This window comes from Myzus persicae, unplaced genomic scaffold (genome assembly GCF_001856785.1).
Source record: "Myzus persicae strain clone G006 unplaced genomic scaffold, MPER_G0061.0, whole genome shotgun sequence".
In the NCBI taxonomy this organism is placed as follows: Eukaryota; Metazoa; Arthropoda; class Insecta; order Hemiptera; family Aphididae; genus Myzus; species Myzus persicae.
The window spans coordinates 1070294-1094052 of NW_019100468.1; the positions used below are offsets into that span (position 1 = coordinate 1070294).

At 29.0% G+C, this 23759-nt stretch overlaps 2 protein-coding genes and 1 pseudogene across 5 annotated transcripts; 2 read left to right on the forward strand and 1 right to left on the reverse strand.

Annotated features, from left to right (window-relative positions):
- Positions 1 to 870: 870 nt before the first annotated feature.
- Positions 871 to 8592, reverse strand: LOC111027458 (probable leucine--tRNA ligase, mitochondrial). 4 transcript variants are annotated; one of them, XM_022305999.1, is made up of 12 exons: positions 8106 to 8592; positions 7754 to 8002; positions 7436 to 7562; positions 7155 to 7367; positions 6843 to 7085; positions 6628 to 6770; positions 5560 to 6237; positions 5330 to 5496; positions 4915 to 5271; positions 4590 to 4831; positions 4275 to 4508; positions 871 to 2243 (listed from the first exon to the last, which is right to left on the reverse strand). In XM_022305999.1, the coding sequence occupies exons 3-12, from the start codon at positions 7526 to 7528 to the stop codon at positions 1989 to 1991; spliced, it is 2625 nt and encodes an 874-aa protein (XP_022161691.1). In that variant the 5' UTR covers positions 7529 to 7562; positions 7754 to 8002; positions 8106 to 8592; the 3' UTR covers positions 871 to 1988. The 4 variants fall into 4 exon arrangements, with proteins under 4 accessions (XP_022161691.1, XP_022161627.1, XP_022161754.1 ...); XM_022305935.1 differs by having other exon boundaries at positions 7754 to 8592; XM_022306062.1 differs by lacking the exon at positions 8106 to 8592 and having other exon boundaries at positions 7650 to 7755.
- On the forward strand, positions 2250 to 4201 carry LOC111027959 (histone-lysine N-methyltransferase, H3 lysine-79 specific-like). Its single transcript, XM_022306504.1, has 4 exons — positions 2250 to 2682; positions 2762 to 2873; positions 3024 to 3742; positions 3812 to 4201. The coding sequence occupies exons 1-4, from the start codon at positions 2395 to 2397 to the stop codon at positions 4148 to 4150; spliced, it is 1458 nt and encodes a 485-aa protein (XP_022162196.1). The 5' UTR covers positions 2250 to 2394; the 3' UTR covers positions 4151 to 4201.
- A 7527-nt stretch (positions 8593 to 16119) lies between the features above and the next one.
- LOC111027715 lies at positions 16120 to 22153 on the forward strand (annotated as a pseudogene).
- Positions 22154 to 23759: the final 1606 nt, after the last annotated feature.

Below are 23759 nucleotides of genomic sequence, written 5' to 3' on the forward strand. Positions count from 1 at the left end.
GGAAGACCTTTTTTTTTTTTTTTGCTCATTAACAAGAATACACAAAATTTATTGAAAAATTTTTATGATTTTACTGTACTATTATATATAATTATTTAATTATTAAACTTTACTAATAATTTACTTAGTGGGATTTTTGTGGCTGCATTTCTTTGACCAGTTTTTCAATTCTCGGATGAATGTTGCTAATGGCTAAACGCATGTCGTCACTTACGTCCAAGCGATTTCTCTGTTTATTTTTGATCACAAGTAGACTGGAAAATCCTTGTTCACACAAATACGTAGTTGAAAATACTACTAAATAACGTAAGGCAATTTCCCGTAGTTGAATATGTAATGTTGCCCTTCTGCACCAAAATTCCTCAAGGTTCATACCAGAATCAAACATATTTTTGCAGTCAGAGTCATTTTGCAGTTTTAATAGAAAACTAAGAAAGGTACCGCGGACCACCTATGACTGGCCCACGGACCACCGGTTGGGAAACACTGCATTATATAGATGGAATTATAATTAATGTAATAATTGGTAGTCAGAAGAAGTAATGAATATGCAGTCTCATCATCAGATGAAATTAATTTAAAATATCCTGAATAACATTTTACTTATGTAATTTGTATTTACAAATGTGTGAGCATACAATTTTAACACAACTCAAGAGTTTTTTAAGTGATCTTAGAGTAAAATATTAAAATCACTCAATATATAAATTATAAAGAATAATATGTTTAAGGGTACACTGTATCTATTTGTCTACATTTTGTTTCAAAAAAATTGTATATCCATTTGAATTTAAAAAAAAAATGTTATTTTTAAAGTCAAATAAAAACATTATAAAACCAATTTGTCACACCCTCAAAAATATTATCATCTATAATTTTTGTAGTAGGTGATTTTACTCTACAATTACTCAAACATCATAGAAAAAGCAATTTCACCTGCACGCATATTATCTATGTTGTACATGGATCGGATTCCTGAGAGAAAATCGAAATTGCCTTGACATCTAGAAATGTGACCAAATCTATTGGTTGCTTCAACTTTAAATTCCCTTCTCTGATTGAGGAGAAGAATTTGTCTTAGTCTACTACCCTCCATTGTTCACACATCCCTTATAAATACTCGTATATTTCATGTAAGGACACATGTCAATGATCCTTGAAATATAATGAAATTCATCTATTAGAAGATATACAGTATTTTTTACCAATTATAAAATGTAAAAAAAATTTGTCCATTTATTACAAACTGAATGAGTTTAAAATAACTTTTAAAATAAAAAATATTCACTTACCCAGCCTTAGTTCTGAGATAATTACTGCATATTTGAATATTAAACTTTGATGATTAAAATAAATTATCAAATAAACTGAATATCAAAAAATCGTCTAACATTCTAGTACTAATTGATTACTTTGCTTCTTCAATAGACCCAATCATTTAATTCAATATGAGCTTATTTTCTAATAGAATTGGTTAATAATTTTATAAATTCAAAACAATTTCTAAGACATAATAAAAATACTTTATTCTAGATATTAAGAACTTGGATTGCGTCATTCAAACATCCATTTTAGGGGAAACTTTAATATAAATACAAATAGATTCTCTATGATGCTTTTTACATTACATGTTATTGTTTACAAGAGTAACATTACCGAGAATATTTTTGGTACATAGAGGTATCTTTACCAGTTGATCTTTTTTTTGTTTTTTATATAAAATGCTATATATTTTAGTGTAAAAACACTACTTTAATCCTATAACAAAACATGTAAAACAATTTGTTATATTAAATATAATTTTACACTTTTGATGATGTACATGCAGTATCTATAATTTGTTAATGTATTATTGTTTTAAAAAAGTAATTAGAGTATCCAGATTCTATGGTATATACTTGCTTTTATACTATTTGATGTTTCTACTTTCTTACATTGATGTATAATATATAATAATTAATAAATATTGAAAGTAATATTTATGTTTCTTATAACTTAATATTGTTTTTAACAATTTTAGAACTAGTTGATTTAATTTTTGCGACAGATGTCCGGTCAGTCTTAATAAACACATATGAATCATTGTCCTCATATGACTGGAATCCAATATCAATGATATTCCAAGATGATGTATATTCTTTAATAATATCTTGATTCATAGTTAATTGTATAGCTGTTTCTTTAGTAAGTATTGCCATTTCTCTTTTGGGCATTGGCAATACACATTTGACAGCATTGTTAACCTGAAAAAAAATATTATATACAAATAGTATATTGCCATGCCAAATGACTACATTGTTTAATTTTAATAATTATAACAAAAGTTCTAAAATAAATCAATACTTTGTCTTCAGTAAAAAAGAGTTTTTCTACAAACTCATTTAAATTTTACTAATGACAAAAACAAAAAACAAAACTACTGTGTACGAAATTGATTCTTGTCATGAAAAAATTAAATGCCTAACAAAAGATGTATGTAACAAACCTAGTTACCGTACAGTGTGCTATAAACCTATAGTGGATAGAAGTCTTCTAACACACAGCAATTATCTAAAGATGCTCTCAACTCCCAGAGGATTCAAATGGATAGATATGCCATTATACTATAAAAAAGGGTATAATTCATACAAATTCCGTAAGCCAGAAAATCAAAAATATAATATTTATGGTCAACAAGAAATGGTATATATTAGTCACAACACTATACTTTGTAATTATATACATATTTGTATAATATTAAATATTAATGCATACTTTAAAGAATTATGGAAAAGCATGTAATGCACAAAATAAAACCACAAATAATCAAAAGCAAAGAAAGATGAATAATAATTATTATAAATCTAAAAAACTACAAAATCAACAAAAAAAAAGTAAGGGATACCTTTTTGTTTAGTCATAAACCAGCAAAAGTGTAATATGGAAAAATTAATTAAATTATTTTAAGTTCTAGAATAAAAATATAACTTAATTTAAAAAAAAAATGTTGTGTGTAATATGTAAAGATCAATTATTTTTAATAGATGATAAAACCATGTCAAATAATGCCAATAAAACAAAAAATATTAATATCAATAAATATGGAATGGGAGATGATTTAAAACATAAAAATGAATCATTGATTCAAAAAGATGAAGATAGTTCTAGTGAAAAACTAAGAAAAATAAAAGTTCAGCAAGAAGCAGATGATTTTATGAAAAAAAAACATCAATTATGGTTAAAAGAAGAAAACAAACGTAAAAAAAGAGAGGAAGAAGAAAATAAATTTAAATCTGCTATACAAGCTAAAGAAAAAGAAAAAGAAGAACAGAAGAAAAATATGGAAGAACAAATCAAAATGGAATCAAAACGCAATAAAGAACAAAGAAAACAAAAAATTGAAAATGAAAAGGAAGATATAGCACAGGAAATAGCAAGAAACAAATTACTAGAAGAGTATGATTTATTATCAAAAGAAGCCGAAAGGCAACACAGACTTGAAATACTTAAAGAAGAAGAAGAGAAAGCGTGGAGAAAAAAAATAAACGATGATTTTGCCCTTAAATTGGGTTGTCCAATGAATTCAAGTATTGTCAATAAAAGAAGAAATGAGCATTCAATGTGTAATAATGGTAATAAAAGATTAACTCAATATACCAACAAACTCCTTAAAGAAATAAAACACAACAATCAAGTTTTTGATCCAGGAAATTTAATGAAACAAATTATCAAGAGAGAATTGAACAAAGCTGAAAACAAAAAAGTTAAAAATCCATTTTGTACTTAAAGCTGATATTAGAATATTAGATTAATATTAAAAATGTATTTTTAGGTAAAACAAAAAAGTCGGATGAGATTATGTGAGCCATGCAATAAAAAAATAAAAAATATGATAATGATAAAAACTGAAGAAAAAAAGCAAAAACCAGATCTGCCAAAAAAAATAGTATCAATTAAGTCTAAAAACTCAAACCAAGTAAATCAGTTAACAGAGGTAAAATCAAATGAACATTGTAAACTAAACAAACACAAGAAAATGTTAAAATGCAAAATACCCGATGCACATTGTTATAGTAATACTTCATTTAACACATTAGTGTGCAATTGGAAAAATGAGGTGGCTGATATGATAGAAAATATGAAAAAACATCGATATAACTGTACAAAATAATAGGTATAATACATAATACACAAAAACATTCAACATCATATTTTATATAGTTCATTGGATTACTTCAATATTTTTTTAATTAAAAATATAACTATTTAGTTTTCTTTAATTTTGGAATAATTACCAAGCAGTATAAATTTAAAATATAGTCACTATCCACTTGTGGCCATTTTTGATCAATTACATCATTTTCCCAATTAATTTGTTCCCATTTATGATTTATGCGACCTGGTGCAGACACAAATCCACTCCATAAAGCAGATGCAAAGTGAGGAGCCATCGGAGTTAACATTATTATTTGAACAGCCAGTAGTCTTTCATATTCTGCACTAAACTTAATCACCTCTTTAGAAGACTTCTGTAAAAGACTCAATATATTAAAATCTATAAAAAAAAAGTATATTTGAAAAAGAAAACTGTATTAAGAATATGTATGTACTCTTAAAATATTTGTCAACCCTTGAAGTTTTGAAATGGCTACACTCAATTGATATGATTTTCTGAAGTTACTTGAAGTTTTTTTGACATGATAATTTCGTGCATCAAGTAATTTCATTTCTTCTTTTTGGAATATAGATAAATCAATTGCATCTCTTTGAACATCATCATCATTTCTAACAGTTCGAAATTCTCTTATAGTCAACCATAATCTATGTTGCCAATTTAAAATTCCAGGAAATGCTAATAGTATTAATTTTATATTAAATAATATATATATATATTTGAACTACCACATTAATAAATAGTTTTTACTTATTACTCACTATCAGAATTCCAATTTCTATTAGATGTAGGTGCAACACTAGACAATATTAATAATCGCATGGTATCGACTCCATATTCATTTATAGTATTCATTGGATTAATACCATTGTATTTAGATTTACTCATTTTTTCCCATGTTGCAATAACCGGGTGGTCACCATCTTTAGAGAAAAATGATTTACCTTTTTTTATTACTTCATCTTCTTTTAAATATGAGCCATTGATTTTATTTTTAAAACTTTGACCCATCACCATTCCTTGAACCAACAGTTTTTTAAACGGTTCTAAACAAGGAGATAAACCAATGGAATGTAGAAAGTGGTTAAAGAACCTCGCATAATATAGATGCAAAACAGCTAAAAGAAAAAAAAATATTTTAACTATTTTCATCAATTCTTTTAAGAGTAAATTTACCATGTTCTTTTCCACCAACATATATATCAACAGGCATCATTTTGTTCGCCAAAGTCTTATCAAATGGCTGAGAACTATTTTTAGGATCCAAATATCTCATATAATACCAACTGGAATCCACAAATGTATCCATTGTATTTGTTTCTCTTTTGGCCTCTTTACCACATCTAGGACACTACAATATTAATGTTATGTTTGTATTTCTTACAAGTATTAAATATACTACTTACTTTGGACAAGTAGTCTTAATCCATTCTTCAACTAATTCTAACAATTTAAACTTTTTACCACTTTGCACATCAAGCATTGGCAATTTTACTGGCAATTGATCTTCTGGTACAGCTTGAGCTCCACAATCGGTACAATGAATAATTGGTACAGGAGTACCCCAATATCTTTGTCTAGATATTAACCAATCCTGTAATTTAGAGCTTACTTGATAACCACCAAAATTTAACTCTTTTGCTTTTTCACAAATTATTTCTCTAGATAAATATGAGTTTTGGTTTACTGAATAAAAAATACCATGCTCTTCTGCTAATTCTTTATCAATAGAATTTGCATGTGGCACAGCTAAGCGTGTTTCTTGCCCCTCTGGATACATTACACGATCAGTAACTAAAATCGGTAATTTGCTGCCAGTAATCGGATTCTTGATGTATACATTTTTATGATTCAGGACATAATATTTATGTACAAAAGAGTCGGGCTTAACACAAATAAAAGCAGCTAATGGTACATATTCTGGATATTGTGTCCAAACATTGAGTATTGTTCTATATACATTATCAGTATATAGTTTAAAATCAAATTTATATCCATCACATTCTCCAATCCAATGTTTTTGTAGGTTGATAATGTCCCTCCAATCTATTAATGATGGATCATTTAGTCCTTCAAACAGAGCTCTGTAAACAATGATTTAAAAACTATTAGCTGCGCCAACAAAAATAATATGAGGCACAGTAAAATAATAAAATAAGTTTTAAAATTAAATGAATACTAATTTATTTTACAATTTTCTATAGAAATTTAAAGGGTGAATAACACTGAAAAATAATGTTTACACAGTGCAAACTATGCTTAATATCTTATCAGTAAATTGTACTTATTAAAATTTGGAAAGTACTACTGTCCGAAAGCGTAGTTAAAAAAAATGTGTTGTGTTGAGCATTTACTATTGTGAAGATCTACTAAACGTGAATGCATTTAATAGTTTATATTCTTAAGTAGCATATAAATTATAAATATTGATTATTAAAATAAACAAATACTAGGTTATTGAATGTTTAACTAACTTGGAAAATTGCGTTGTTTTTATAAACCATTGTTTCAGTACTTTTTTCTGAACTAAAGCACCAGACCGCCAAGAACGTCCATTTTCATCTACTTGTTCATTAGCTAATACTGTTTCATCTACTGGATCCCAATTAACTTCAGCCTAAATAACAACAAAAATAAATGATTATAATCAGTGCTAGTAAAAAGTTGATACAAAGGAGATCATTCTTACTTCCTTAGCATAAACAAGTCCAGATTGAAACATTTTTAGAAAGAACCATTGAGTCCATTTATAATAAGTTGGATCACAAGTTGCTAATTCATTAGACCAATCAAAACTACATCCAAGTTCTTGAAGCTGTTTTTTCATGTGATCAATATTTGAACTAGTCCATTTATCAGCTGGTAAGCCATGTAGTATAGCTGCGTTCTCAGCAGGAAGCCCAAATGCATCCCATCCCATAGGCTGAAATACCTATTGCAACATTTTTTTATAAAATTGCTTTATTTAATATGAATAGGTAATAATAACAAATAAATTTACATTTTGTCCGTTCATACGATGAAACCTAGCAATTGAATCTGCAATTACATACACTCGAACATGACCCATGTGTAATTGACCAGACGGATAAGGAAACATCGACAACACATAGAATTTTTTATCGATATTATTTTTATAAAAACTGCCTTTACATAATTTATCTTTCCAGTATTTCTCAATTTTTAGTTTTAGACCTATTGTCAAATCTTCATTCTAAAATCAATTTTGATGCATTAAAACATATAAATTATTATTTATTATTGATACCTAAAGTCACTTACCCAAATATCATTACTAAGATATCTACAGCTCGGAGAATATTTCCTACAACGTCTAAGGTTATTAAGTTTATAAAATATTTCTTTGGAAATCATTGCCCACGATTAGAGATCGATATTAAACTCTACTCTAAAATATATAAAACAATAGGTTTAAAGTTATAAACATTTAAATCCTATTAAAGTGGTCTTTTTTAATTCCTCGCGGCTTACATACCTATTTCATAGTACATACTATACTTATTATTACTTTTTTATAGTAAGTAGTAACCGGCCGTATAACCACTCTTATCATTTTTCGGATAAGTGCTTATCACTCACCGTGTTCATGGACGCATGGCCTTAGATTACACTATCAATTATAAACTCATGACCGCGGTCATGGTCTTGGAAGACCATGCTCATAACTGATAAATGTTTAAGATAATAGCACTGGTAGATCTTCACCACGATTTAAGATATTAATGTCTTCTCCATATTGGCCGCAGTCTGTAGGTATTTTTCAAGAGCTTCATCACGTGTCCACGCCACCGCGGTCTTAAACAGAAGACCTGAAGACCGTGATTATCACTATATCCAGTTAAACCGTGTATTATAATTTATAGCACAGAATGGATGTAATCTTTGTAAATTATAAGATATAAAATTATAAATAGATTTAATCTATAGGTACCGTGAAAATAGCAAGGCGTATCTCAGTGACGCAACCATGATGGGGGGGGGGGTATCCAGAATCTTGTTTTTTCGATGCTGCCAGCATGTTACCGTATATACCTATTAACATATATTATTATATTATTGTACGAGTATTAACATACATCGTAACAATGTAACTCCCTCCCCCCCAAAAAAAATTGAAGAAATTATTTTTCAGTTGCACCACTGGTCGATCTAGTCCCAAACAGCCACGATGGTAACGAAAACAAACACAATAGTGGTAAGTACAAAACAAAAATTATCAAAATTTGTCAATACCTACATAATTATTATTAAATAATTAGGAAAACATTATAATGTAAAATTATGTTCTACTTACCATGTAGGTTAGACACCTGTAGGCTATGAGTATTTTTCAACTAAAAATTCATGCCACTTTCATTTTATTAATTTCATCATATTCCAAACATGCAATTTATTATTTAATTGTAATGGTTAATATCCAAAATTTTCTATGCATTTTTATTTTTATTCTTTAAGTTTATGACTTAAATTTTTTTTGCATCTCTCCAAAATAAATAAATTACATAATATTTATATAATATCACAAATTCACAATATTATTGTTATTGTAAAAAAATGAATACCGCTAGATCGCACTAGTAAAATCACACGATAATTTATACAATTATACGTCTGAAAATAGATGAACATTAAACTTAATTACTGGAACAATCGTTATTGATCGATGAATGATGATCCTTTAAATAGCCAAATAGGTTTTCAATGTTTATAGGTATTTTTCCATAATATGACAAGTTTTTTCCAGTACACAAGATATTTCGAACTTCAATAATAGATATACCAAAAAAGTACAAACATATTGTTTTTTTTCAGACTTACACTTGTATTTTAGATTTCCAATAAAGTAACCAATGCTTTTTGAAATATTAAATGTTCAATGTTAAATAATCACTCTGTACTTAAAAAGCATTCTAAACTATTATAAAGGAAAAATTAAACAAACTTCAAGCGATAGAAATCTTTTGTCGGCACTAGAGAGTAGAGGCACTGGTCTAGGGCCAGCGGGGAGGGATTTTGGGGTTGTGACCCCCCACGAAATATTGCATTTATTGCAAATTTTACTTAGCGAGTAGTTGTATAGTTGTATAGTTGTATACTTCCATAATTTGCATAACAATTTTAAACATAGTTGTAACGTATAAAGTATATTTAAATATTTAATATAAGCTTAATTTTGTTTCCAATACCTATCATGTATAAATAAAAGATATCGTGCATGGGTTCTATCAAAAACTTATTAAATTTTTATTTCTGCCATAATGACAAGTATGTGGTTTTAATTCTGCCAAATAATTTTTCTTCCAAACGAGTGTTGAATATTTAAAATATGTATTCACATAATTCTGGTTTTATGTTGTTAATGTTGTATGATATTCTGAAAATTATATTTCCGAAAAATGGTAAGTCACCGCCCACATTGCATTGTGCATTTGGTCCAATTTCAGTAATAGTTTATGCTGACCAAACAATAATTGCCAATTATTCCATGCATATTTGCATGATGCAACATTGCAATAGTTCTAGTGCTCTACAAATCGCATCCCAATATTCCGAATATTAATTGCACTCTTAAAAATCTAAAAGCTAATCTCCTCTATCTCTTACATCCCTCTTCCCCAAAATGTATCCTAATTGAGTCACTGGAAAGGTTATTATCATTACAACAGTTCAAAAGTTATTTATTAAAAAGTATTTACATTTTTCTATGATCTGTTCATAAAAATCTCTACATTTCTGAATAATATTTAAAGTTTTAAAATAGTATGGTATAGTATGACATAATGGTTATAAATATTTCATCAGATTTATACTCACTATAGTTATACCAACTGGATAAGTAGATAGTTATGCATCATAGCTAGTAATTATTTAAATTATATTCTGTAGTACCTAAAAATATTTGGGAAGATAATGATCCAATAAAAAATGTATTAATGAAAACTACAAGGTATATACTTACATCAATTAATAAAAACGGGTTCGAAAGGTTCGCTCGATAGTCGGTAGTAGATACTGGTACATAAACATTGATCATACATAGCACATGACATATGTGGATAACACACTAACACACAAACACATTTACGCATCCAATTTACATATTATAGAATTTATATAAAATGCTGGAATCCCATATTTAATATAACCGATTATGAAATAATTATTACCTAAGTGTTCCTTATATAATTATTTACATCGATCTAAAAACAATTAATGGTGTATTCGCTTTTGCTTGTTTTGGCCTGATAGAAACTACTAATGCAATTATACAAGCCCTCTCAAATTATTTTTTAGAAAAAAGTAAGTACCTAAGCCAAGACGTTTAAATAATGGATCACCCATACGGATATACAAGACTTGACTCTAGGAAAAACATGACCCGGAAAAAGAACGACAAGGTGGAAAACGTTGAATGTATTTTACATGAAAATCACAAATATTAGTTGTAAGTCAATAATTAAGTTATAAAAATGATTAAAAAATATAAATAGATAGATTATAAATAATAATAATAAATCACAAATATCGTATAGTAGGTACTATAGTATGTGCTATACCGGGCAAATGTAAACTGGGCCCGAAGTTACCTTTTTTGTTGTAAACTCGGCCCGGAAATTTCAGGTAGTAAAATAAATCAATTGTAAACTCGGCCCGAAAACATACATAGGAAAAGATTCTATGTTTCCGCCTGAAATGTGGGCCAGTGCATCAGTTGAAACTTATTTAACAACAAATGCATGTGAATCATTTCATGCGCATTTTAATTCAAGTTTTAATTCCACTCACCCCAATATTATAAGAAAAATCATGGTTTTTACACCTAAATAATTTTGACCTGAAAAAAACCCAGGCCGAGTTTACATCGACCTTTTGAAAATGTTTTTTCCTCGGGCCGAGTTTACAATCTCCGGCTATACCTACCTGTTTAACAATTTGGTATGCCTCTTTCCCCACTCAAATATAATTTTACTTAAGATTCACAAATATCAGTTTTATTTCGCAATCATGTTATAATAATAATCTTGGCATCTACTTTTATTGGCAATAAAACCATTTTGAAAAAATAAAAAAAATATTTGGCAACATAATATGATATAGGTAAATACGCTGAAATTAATTACAGTTGTTGTTCTTGTGTACCTTTAAAATTATGTTTTTTTCGTTATGTATCATGTCATTTTTACTGATTACCATAATTCAATAATAACCTTCAAAAATGTGTAAAATATATGTCAATATGAAAATTTGTATTGATAAAACCAAGGTGTATGATCGTAAGGATACACTTTGGATAAAACTTTAAATTTTATATTGATTATTAAACTATTTTTGGTATTTCGAATATGAACCAATCATGAATTCATAAATAATAAATATATAGGAGTCATACAGGTGTACCATAATAACATCTTAAGTTTAGTCTCTAAGTGCATGTTTTAACTTATATACTGTAATAGTATCTTACTAATCCATAGATCATCAGGACATTGTTGGAAACTGTGAGAAGTTAATTTAAATTGTATAGTTTGTGTTTTGTTCCCTATTACGTGGCATGGACAATAAGCGGTGAAAAATAAGCTTCGAATGGTTTAATTTCTCTGTGTCCCTTTTTTAATGGTTTAAAAAAAAAAAATCAAGTTTAAAAATATAATTATTGGTGCTCATGAGTTATGATTATAAAAAATATAGTTGTAATACATATATAATAGTGGCAATATAATATACGATTGATATATAGTACAAGAAGTGATTGATTTGGAAAAAAATTAGAAGGGAGACTCAAGGGATGTTGGATGAAAGAGCGTTCCACTCAAAATTAACCGTCACTTGACTGTGGGGGCAAGGCCCCCACTCATCCTTCTAATAACAATCACATCAAAACAATATTGAATTTGTTCTACAAATATATATATTATATAACAAGGAGAAAAAGACTTATTTATTAATTACCAATAACCGATAACTGATAAGTATCATGACTGAAACCGATTCGATGTCAGAAGCAGTACATACTGTAGTACACAGCCGCTATAAACTGACCCAACGATTTTGTTGTATTTAACTGTATTTTCTAGTTAAAAGGAATTTTAATAATTAATTTTTTTTCGGAGGTACAAAGTAAAAATATTATAGCTATTATTTTTTTAATTTCGCATCAGAAAAACTGACTATTTTCTAATTCACTAGTAAATGTTGAGTTCCAACCGTTGCTTTCCAAAAATATAGAATTGTTACGCTCAATAAAAAAATAAAAAAGAAAGGGGTCTTCGTCCCCCCCTCCCCAAAGCAAGCACTGAGTACAATTGTACACTGTACAACTATAGGTACTCTATATACCCAGTAAAATAATATAATAAACACAAGATATTGACAATAACCTATAGGTAATGTACAATTGCCAATCTCATCATCATTTGTTAGTTATTTTTAAGGTTCACTCCACGTTATTATAGCAAGTCGTAGAAAACGTTAGTTGCAATTGCGGTTACCGCTAGTATCTATGATTGTATCATGATATAGTATCTCTGTATATAGGTACAAGTACAACTATATGTAACTGCATATTATAAGCTAGGCCTTTAGTATTTTTTTTTAGGGGTAGGGGGAGGATGGCTTGAATTTTTCTAAAATTATTTTTCATACGCTAATTATCTTCAGATAAAATGTATTATATAGCTAAGGTTTTTTCCACTGATCCCTCATCCCAAAGTTGTACCTACCTATTATTATGGCTGTATAATTTATTCAAATTGTTGTCTTAAATTATTAAAGTTATTGAAGTATCTAAGTTAAATTATTTCTATTTTATTATTGATATTATTATTTTTTTTAAGTTATTAATATAAATAAAGAGACTAAGGTGGCCAAAATATTTACTTGCCACAATGTCAAATTGTTTATAGATATTGATAAATGATTTATTATATCCAACAAAAACCTAACCATAAAAAAACGGCCATGTCCCAGACCCCTCACAAAACGTCTGCTTATCAAAGTAATGACATTGCAACTAAGTCTGTTCTTTCTTTAATCAATTACCTTAATAAACAAATGCATTCATGTGCAATAAATTTCTTTTAACTTTATTTGCTTATCAGTGTCGCCAGTTTTTGATTTTGTGTCTTTAGCGTTGAAAACGACCGAAATGAAATCTATTTTTATCAACCTTTGATTGTTTTTCTTTGAAACTGATCAAGTGAAAAGCAATAAAATAAACTTACCTTTGTGTCAAATTTCACGTATCTTTGCCTACTACCAAGCGTTTAGATAAATGTTATGATTAGTATTAGAAAATCAAATTACACCACCTAATTTTAACTATAAAATATAATGTTATTAGATATGATTTATGAGTTATGACCAACGGATGAACAACCAAAACCCAAAATTTGATTTTTATAATTTTTAAATTTTTTTAAATTTGAACTTCGTAATTCGTGAGCCAACGATAAATGGTAACAAATAGTGTCAAATATTCTAAGCCCCGTTCTTATCATTTCCATAAAATATTAATTTTTGTTCATATAAATATTATGCATAGTATATAACAAAACAAAACGTTTCATACAAGGCTGAAGGCATATAACTATATAACGTTTAATAAACGAAATGCGCTTCTCATTTGAGAATTGAGATATTATACAATATTGTATATTATAATAATATTATTTTACCAATTACCAAATGCAGTAGCCCTAATACAAATCTACCTATACACAAATAAGCAAAAACTTTTATTGAGTTAATAATAATTCCCAACACAATTCTATACAATTATAAATTGGTAAATACTTTGTAAATATTCAATTTTCCTAATTTTACATCAAGTGACTCTTATAAAATTGTGTTATTGAGGGGAACGACAATCGTTTTTTGTGGTTTGTCAATAATTATTCAATACATTAATTATTAAATTCATCCACAATGTGCTATTTACCATCCTTTTCTTATGTTCATTATTATTTCCTTTTATTAAAAAAAAAACATTGTTGTATATCAGCGTACAAAAAATTGAGTATTAATATCGGTTTCCATATATGTTTATTAGTTACCTACCTATTTGTTATTATTTCTATATTTACGTACTGTACAAAAACAACCTTGAGCTACCCACGATGTACTTGATAGTTCTTGGATCAGAAAGTGATATTTCTTTCGCAATAAATGTATAGGTATACGGTATATTCACTATACAATACTTTAATATATAGGCACCATACAAGTAATAAGTATATTACCAGTGAGGGCGTGAGCGATATACATAAAATAATGTTTTAATGTTCACTATAGTCATTCGCAGTCATGACGTTATTATAAATACCTAGTTTGAATCAAGTGTGTCCCCAATTGTTGTGTGTGTGTGTGTGGAGGGGGGGCAAAGAAGGTAATCACCCCCGCCCAATTTCGTTGTAAATTTTTAAAATATAAAAATTAATAGTATTAGTCCATATAATAACAATGATTAAATTTTGATCATATTTTTTGAGTTATAATATGACATTATTTATTTATCTGCATCTTTCCGCAGATATTGAAGTATATCGCCAATAATCGATGTTCTGTAATCAGTCATAATATATAATATTAAAGTTTTATCGTCATCTTCATAAAAATGGGCCCACCATGTTCCTCTTTAATTGAAATAAGAAACACATTGGCAGGTCAATGGGGTCTTATCGCTATAAAGAAATGGTTAACCATTGGACCGTTAACCGTTGTGTCTTGGATGCTCTATGTAACTATTCTAGTTATAACTGCTCAGAATTCCGTCAATTTTTTCTGTTTGGCAAAGCATATTATATTGTATAATTATTATATATCCACCTACCTTATTATACGTCTGATTATCACCGTTATAGTTTATGCACAGCAATTGACGGGCACTCGTCGTCTAGTCGAACTTGAGAGATTCGGTGTCGGTGTGAATGTATTGAACCTAATATAGACTATAGGTAATCACTAATTCATAACGGCTGTGCATGCAAACACTGCAAACGATAAGTCAAAATGTCATCTCGTATTATAGTCGTAGTATAGCCAGTATAGGTACATAATATTATTCAGACATATGATTACACACTGCACGTGGTGACATTGCGGACGCGCGTCAAAGCCTAAATGTGCACTCAAGGCCGCAAAAATGTATAATAATAAAATAGTAGGTACCTACGATAATACATAATATAGGTAGGTAGGTATAAATGCATAATATATATAGAGGTGTATGCAATGTACAAACTGGTGTAGAGCATGCGGTCCAGCTGTAGAAAATACGAACCACTTCCAGATTCAGTTTATTCGTACGACCATTCGGGACATGACGTTAACGCAGCTACGTGGTGAGCACGAAATTCGCGAGGAATACATTCGATCGCGTGTAACAACAACAATACCTACCAATACTTAATTGTAATTAACGATTTTATTGACAAAGCGACCGTCGTGGATAACTCGCCGATGACTCGCGACCCCGCCGGGTCTTGTATGGAAGCTGCTGCTGGTACGTCAAGAACTGTGGCCAATAATAGTAATAATAATATTAATAGTAAAAATAATATTATGACGTGCGGTGTTAATTCGTTTCACGTTTTGCGGAATTTTACTCTACAACAATAGCAATATACGATTTGAAAAAAGCAGCCAGCGACTGCTGTAGGGCACGCGTGTATATATGCGACGAATAAATTGCAAGACGATTATTATAATAGGTAATGTTATTGTAAATCATTCGTCTTTGTAGTGCGACATAGTGAGTAGGTATAACGTTCACGTTTCTATACCGTATCAAGACGAAAAAACTGAAGTGTTGCGGTACGTACTTTGGATATTATAGTGTTTTGGATAAAATTACAACGGACATTTATCATAGGTAAGGACGCTCGATAGTGTGATATTATGCACTTTAAAAAAAAATAATAATAATAATGTATGCACTGAACAAATTCACAACTACATATCTACCTGCATGATTCATCTTTTACAGACAGTATCTTATCTTGGAACCTTGGCATAGGCATAGCTACTGCGTGATTAACCACTCAACATAATATTTGTATCATAGCTGCATCTTCACGCCTTCAGTCACATATTATAATGCACAATTAATATCTTCGAAGAACATCGGTGTTACAAATGACGCGCATTATATTTTATACACGAATCTGAAAACTGTTGATGTTCGAAATATTCTATTATGCTGATCGTTATTACTCGTAAACATCTATAAGTGCATACCAAGGCTATACGAGATTGTTTTACAACGAATACAGTGGATATTGCAACCAAATGAATCAATTCCACGACATAATATTATAAGGCCAATTAACTATTGTTCTCAAAATGGGTATGGATTGTATGCAATAACTATTAACTATAATGGCTTAGAATTTGAACATAATTTTCGATCCGTTTTCATATTTACCATCTATAATTATTGAGCTCGCATGATTTCTGTTTTACAGAAATAATATCGAAAAACCACGTATCTGTTGTCACTGGATCACCAAATATGAATGTAATACTTTACATATGTTTGATGGGCATAGTTTCATTGACAGCGGCACAGACCAGAGTCAAATGTTTTGACAATAATAAGGGCAAAGATAAAACGGGCATAATATTGGACTGTTCCAATATGGCTGGCAAGAGTCATCCATACAGTATTGAAGACTGGATCCGATACCATGCGTTCTACGATGATGGGATTCTTGCTAATCGTGTGTTACATATTAACCTGGAGAACAACAATTTAAAACAAATATTCACACTCCCACCAATGACATCGTTGAAAAAATTGTCATTTAAATACAACAATATATCGTCCATTGCAAGTAAGGCGTTGACGAACTTACCGGCTCTCGAAGAACTGGACATAAGTTACAATTCGTTGAACAGTAAGTAAATTTAATGTTTTACGACGTAGAATCTACGTAAACAAAGTTTTGATAGCAAATTTAAAAAAAAACCAAACCTCAATATATTTAAATAAGAGTATAAGATTATAATATAAAGACTCTTACGTATAGCCACATAAGAGTGTTTTATCCATATAAATCATCCAATACATAATTATTATGTTCTCGAATTTTGAAACCTTTTAAATTTTAATAGTTATAGTATTTTATAATATCTTTGAAGATTAATTAAATACTCAGTATTCTTCGAAAGTTAATAAATAATCAGAGTCTTATTTAGGGAGTATCTGGATGAATATGGTCACCTGGCTTCAATTTTGGTGGCCTCAAATTTGTATCACTTTGATTTTTTTTCTTATATGAGATAGTTAACGATATTTCGTGACCACCCCCCCCCCTTTTTGTATCAAAGTCACTGGACCTAAAATCTGTAATCTTTATATACAATTATAATCAATACACACGAAAATAGTACAAGTGAAAAAATAATAAGGCTTTAAGTTACCCTGGGTTATTATGTAACTGTATGCATAAAATACCCATTAAATAATAATAATTAACCATAATAATGCTATTAAATGTTGTCTTTTGAATAATACATAGTTTTACGAGTACCTATACATGATTGTTGATAACTCAAATGCTATGATGTTTTCGAAAGCTCCTGTGACTTTGGTGTTAATTTCAAAATGTCATAGCAGGCATAAGGATTTTTTGAACAATCAAAGCTTGATTTTTGTTTAATATACTTTTTTTAATAATCTTTAAACAACAATTAAATTATGCATCGTTGTAAAACCTATAATACTCACTTTATGTATATGATTCTAAGCAACTAAAATTTAAACACCTATATCATTCGATTTGACTTTTTCTTAATTGATAATAATTAATAATAGAATATAGAATATATAGATAATACAATAGGTACACCACTTTTTGGTGCTTAGGTATACAGATCGTATTCATAGATTCACTCAGATCCTAAAATATTGGACTTCAGCACCTCCGTTTTCTTTTATGGAAATCTCACACATTATAAAATATAGTTGCATGAATACCTACTATATAATATGTATTTAAATCTCCCAAACAAAACTTCGTGAACTTTTTTACTGATTTAGCAAAGGACAATATTTCACTTATAAAAACAATTATTTGTATCCATGGAAATTGAAATGACTATAGGGTGAAATGGTAGATTTAATTTGATTAACCTTCGAAGCATGTGATTCAATTAACCGCTGCAAATTGAACGAAGGAGCTATACAGACAAACAACCCATAAGACTATATTAAACTTCCACAACGACTGTGTAGATACATGTATTGAACATAATAATATACATATACTTTATGTAAGATGCCGGCGAACATCCTAAATGGCTAAATTCATCGCCATGCGAACCCTATTGAATTTGGTTCATTTAAATTGACTAATTAGCAATTAAATTACAATTTACAATACCGTATACAGAATATGCAAAACTGCTCACATTCTTCAAGTTATATGCATAAATTTCAACCTCTCATAATATTATGGTATAATAACGTATGCTGCAGCATGCACGTTATAAATTGTGCGAAAAATATTAATACCTATGCCGTGTGTCTGTGAATAGTGTACACTTTTTTATATTTGACCAAAATATGTGTAATATGACGTAATAAAAATTAGAATGTGTTTTTAATGTTTTTATACTGTTCAAAAATGTATGCATGTTGTTAATTCGTACGTAGATCACGCGTCCTGAATTCTTCTACCGCGGTTGATCACCTGCTACACAAATGCCCAATGTACAATTAAATTACCCATATTACATAATGCCCTAAAAATATTTTAGAATTCTGTTGGCGGCACATGAAACTAGACTATTGGATCATCAACCTCCCGCAGACAGAATAATAAAACATGTATCTATGGTACTTATAATGTGGGTAACATGAATTATATATATTTATAATTTCAAATATGATATCAGACCACCAAGTATTTGAAATAACTAAAAACAAAATAAAGGTTAGCTAGCTAATATTTTGTCTACACGAGTCAATAGAAGGTGAATAAATAAATCAGGAAATAAAGTCATTTTTGTCATCTAGGTAACTCAAACTTAGTAACACGTCACGTTTTTTTTAGTTTAAACGTGTAAAAATGATAAAAATATTGTTCAACACAATCACAATTTTATTACAAGTGTAAAAATTACTTAAGATATAATTACCGATTTTTTTTAGGTAGTAAAAATTTAAAAATCAAAACAAATAGATAAAAATTTTAATATCATAATATTAATCGTTTGGTCTGTGATATTGGTTTTTCCTGAACTTAATGCATTTGATTGAGTAGCAGTAGTACAAAATGTTTGTCAAAAGTATATCTCAATTTTTGTCTTTTAGTAATTTTTAATAATTATTTATTAATGTGCCAGGTTCGTCATTAGTGTTCAAAAAACTACTATTATAGTTATATTTAGACTATCAATAGTTAGTAAAGTTACACCACACTTGTAATACTCGTGTTATTTTACTTTTAAAATTTAAAAATATGTATGAGAAGTTTGATGAAAAATTTTTTCTAAATTTACTATTTTTCTTAGCAATAAATTATAAAAGTTATAAACGCAATTTTTTGAAATATATATAAATGCTATCATTGTGTTATACATACACTGTGTTTCTATGTCTACACATTACATTTTAGAATGAATCTATTCTATTTTGCAATGTGTATCAATGAAATAGACGTTTTCGTGAAATCAGTTCATATATTGCATCAGCCAAGTTTCATTTTGATGTACCTACAACCTATATGTCAGACAGCACGTAGGACGTAGGTACTGAAGGATATTTAACCTGTTTTAAACGCTACGTATAGCTTGTTTATGAAAACAAAATTACAATAACAAAATATGACCAACTTAGCTTAATCATTTTTTTTTTTTGATAATTGAGTATGATTGTACGAATACAATGGAAATGCAAACTTGAAATATTATAAAATGAATAGATGACAATAAAAAATAAATGTATTGATAATTATTATCATTAAAATAAATAGTTACTTAAAAAAAATTAAAATTTTATCTAAATTAATTATTTAATAAATGGGGCAAAACATTTATTTTTAATTTTGATTTGGTAATATTTCTGAGTAAGTTTGTTGCAAATATATTATTCAAAATTAGCTTATAAAACAATAGTTTAAATACAATTAATAATTTGAAACTGAAATAAGACCTACATCGTTATTTTATTAAACTACTGCTCTTTGTTTAGTTATTTATTTATTGTATAATATAAAATATTATATTATATTATACTGAATAACTAGAAATATAATTTATTTTAGGTCATGATTTACGCCAATCTGTTTACCGTAGTTATCAACGTCCGAATGTACCATCTACAAATGATGAACCAGTGCTAAAAGTCCTGAAATTAGGATACAATAATATACATTCTTTGCCTCCGAATTTTTTTCAATATTTAACCAAGTTGGAAATACTCGAATTGAATAATAATCCTTTATTGGTAATTGATCAAAACACAGAAATCGCTTTGCAGTATTTAACAAAACTCCAGGTAAATGGCCATGTTTTTTTGTTCATAACATGATGTAATAAAAAAAAACTGTTGAATTACAGGTATTGGATTTAGGCAATACAGGTATATCAGACTTCCCAACTGATGCGTTTTCTCAACTGTTCAACGTTCAAACATTATACCTGAACGGTAATCTATTCCAGAATATACCAAAAGAAATCCGTAAAATGCCTCTGGCGTATCTTAATATGAACGCAAATCCCATAAGTACCTTGGACAGCGAGTCGTTTGTCGGTCTGGACCAACTCCAAGAACTCATTATCAGTGGTATGCCAAATTTGACCGATATCGGATGAAGTACATTTGCACCACTAAAGAAGCTCATAACACTGCACATGTCCTACAATCCCAGTCTGTCAAACATCCATTACGACGCTTTTGTGGACAATACTAGCCAGAATTGGTCATTACGACAAGTAATTTCAATAAAATGTTAGCGAATGAGTGACATTACTGTTTCGCATTTTGATTTTAGCTATCAATAAGTTACACGAACATCAGCACTTTAGATTCAAAACTCTATCCTTGGTCAATGCTAGACTTATTCGACGCCAAAGGTAATCAATGGACGTGCGATTGTAGATTGTCGTGGCTTGCAAGTTATATCAATGAATCATTTGCAGAAATTCCGGAGACACTTCTATATTATCGGTGATTATTGAATAAATATTAAAGTTCTTCAAAACATTAACCAATTATTTCATTAGAAATTTAACATTAACTGTATTGTAGTGTGTAAAAATAGCAAAGAAACGACTTTTAATAATCTCAATTTATTTTGCTTCATTTTCTTGTACATATTATTCCTAAATTCTCCATCTTAAAATGCGCTTGATATTTTTCATTCAATAATCGTCATTTCTATTGGGTATTTTTGTTATACACCATAATTCCTTTATCACCTCTTAGTGATTTTTTTCATTCAAATACCAAACTTTTTTTTCAACGTTCTATTAGTTTCTTTAATATTTATATTTATTGTTGATATCTATTCATGTTTTTTTAGGTGTAACGAGCCCAAAAACCTTTATTCGACACTATTATTTCAATTGAACGAACGCATCGATTGCGATGATTATTACAGCCATGTTTCTAATAATCACAGCCATGTTTCTAACAATCACAGTCACGGTCACGTCACACGACTCCGACATTTTATCATTGTCATCGGTTTAGTTATCGGCATTTTCGTGTTTGGCACGTTAATAAACATGGGTTGTAGGGAAATGAAGAAGGTGCTAAAGCCTAGGATATATGTTCCGTCTGGGTTTATCTCTGGTGTAAAATACAGACCCGCAGATTTCGAAGAAGATACGGATACATTAGAGGGGCCTGCCAAGACTACAACGATCAATGGACGATCACCGATAGTTATAAACAACACAGACTGAAATTTTAAATTTTAAACTTTTTGGCTGAAAACAAATTTGAGCCGAAATATAAGATAGATAATAATGTGAAACATGTAACAATAATATTTAGTTATTAGGTATATATATATATATATATAGGTATGAATAATTTTCATTGATTGCAATAATAAATGTTATTTTTACTTAAAAAATGTATTCGTCAGTTTCATAATATTATATTATTAAATTAATAAATACCTGCCATATAATGTTTAGTGAAAATAAAATACCCGACGTTTTAACCTACATTGTCTCTCTAGTCCCTACGTTTGGTTCAAAACGTTTTCTGAAGCGTTCTCAATTTACACATTCTTGCTCTTAGAGGTCTTTAGGGTCTTGTCACAAGCCCATTGCAACGGCTCAACGACCAAGAACACTTTTCATCCGTTTCTGTAAAACGTCTAGTGGGCTTTTGACATAATGAGTTTGTCTCATCACATACACACGTAGCTATAATGAGGGCACAACGTCAAGGGGTGTGTTTTTTCTTTCTTTTAGTTCATTGTTGACGAGAACCGGAAACCCTTGATGCCGGTTATTGTTGTGTTCTATGTGCCAAAACGCTTTTGTATACATAAAATTGTTTTTAACCTTGTTACTGAACCTATGTTCATATTGTTCTAAAAAAAAAAAATACAAAAAAATGACAAAGGAAGTGAGAAGATTTTTATCAAAATAATTTTCATAATATAAATTAATTTTAAAATACCAGTTTAATCTAGGCATATATAATTTGCTAACCTATAAAGTAGTATCGTTAATTAATAGTACGTATATTAAATATTGTAGTATACTAGTATGTATTCATTTGAATAATATAATAGCCTGCAGGCAACATCAAATTATTAGTTTTAGAGAATGAAATATGTATTAAAATTATTTCAAGTAACACGTCAACGTCATACATCAATACATGGAACATTTAATATATTTCGCCTATGTAAAATACAATAAACGTTATATATTTAAGCATAAAATATTTAATTTAAAACAAAATTTCAAAGTCAGCTTCAGTTGAAGTAATTGGATATAGCTCAGATAGTCGGATCCACTTTTCTGCTTAAGGCGGATAAAAAATCCACAAAAAAACCAATGATACACAACTGGCCTTCTAGTTCAAAGTAACTTACTGCAGTTTGAGTCAAAACGTATTAGACATTTGAACATAGAGGGAGATACAAACTTCTATTTTTCAAACGAGGACGCAATTTTTTCATTTCTATAATACCTAATATTTCAAACTATTGGGTGCAATAGTAAATTGGTACCTACTAAAATTACTTTTTATATATATGTAAATATATTATAATCAAAATGTTTGTGCAGAGTAAATATGATTTATTGAAATGGATAATTTATGTTATACAATTAAAAATATATATGTATAACTAATTTATCATAACATAGTTGTGGTTTACTAGCGAAGAGGTCGGTTCTGTGTGATGTGTCATTTGAGTAATATTTTCATATGTGGCCTTTTAAACAATTTCCCTATAACAATAAAAGTCCATTCTTAATATAAAATCTATCATAAATATATTTGATAAATAGTATTCATACTTAAAAATAAAATAAAAATAACCATGACAATATTATTTCTATATTGTTGTATATTTGTATGTGGTAAGTTGCTAACTATTTCTTAAACTAATAA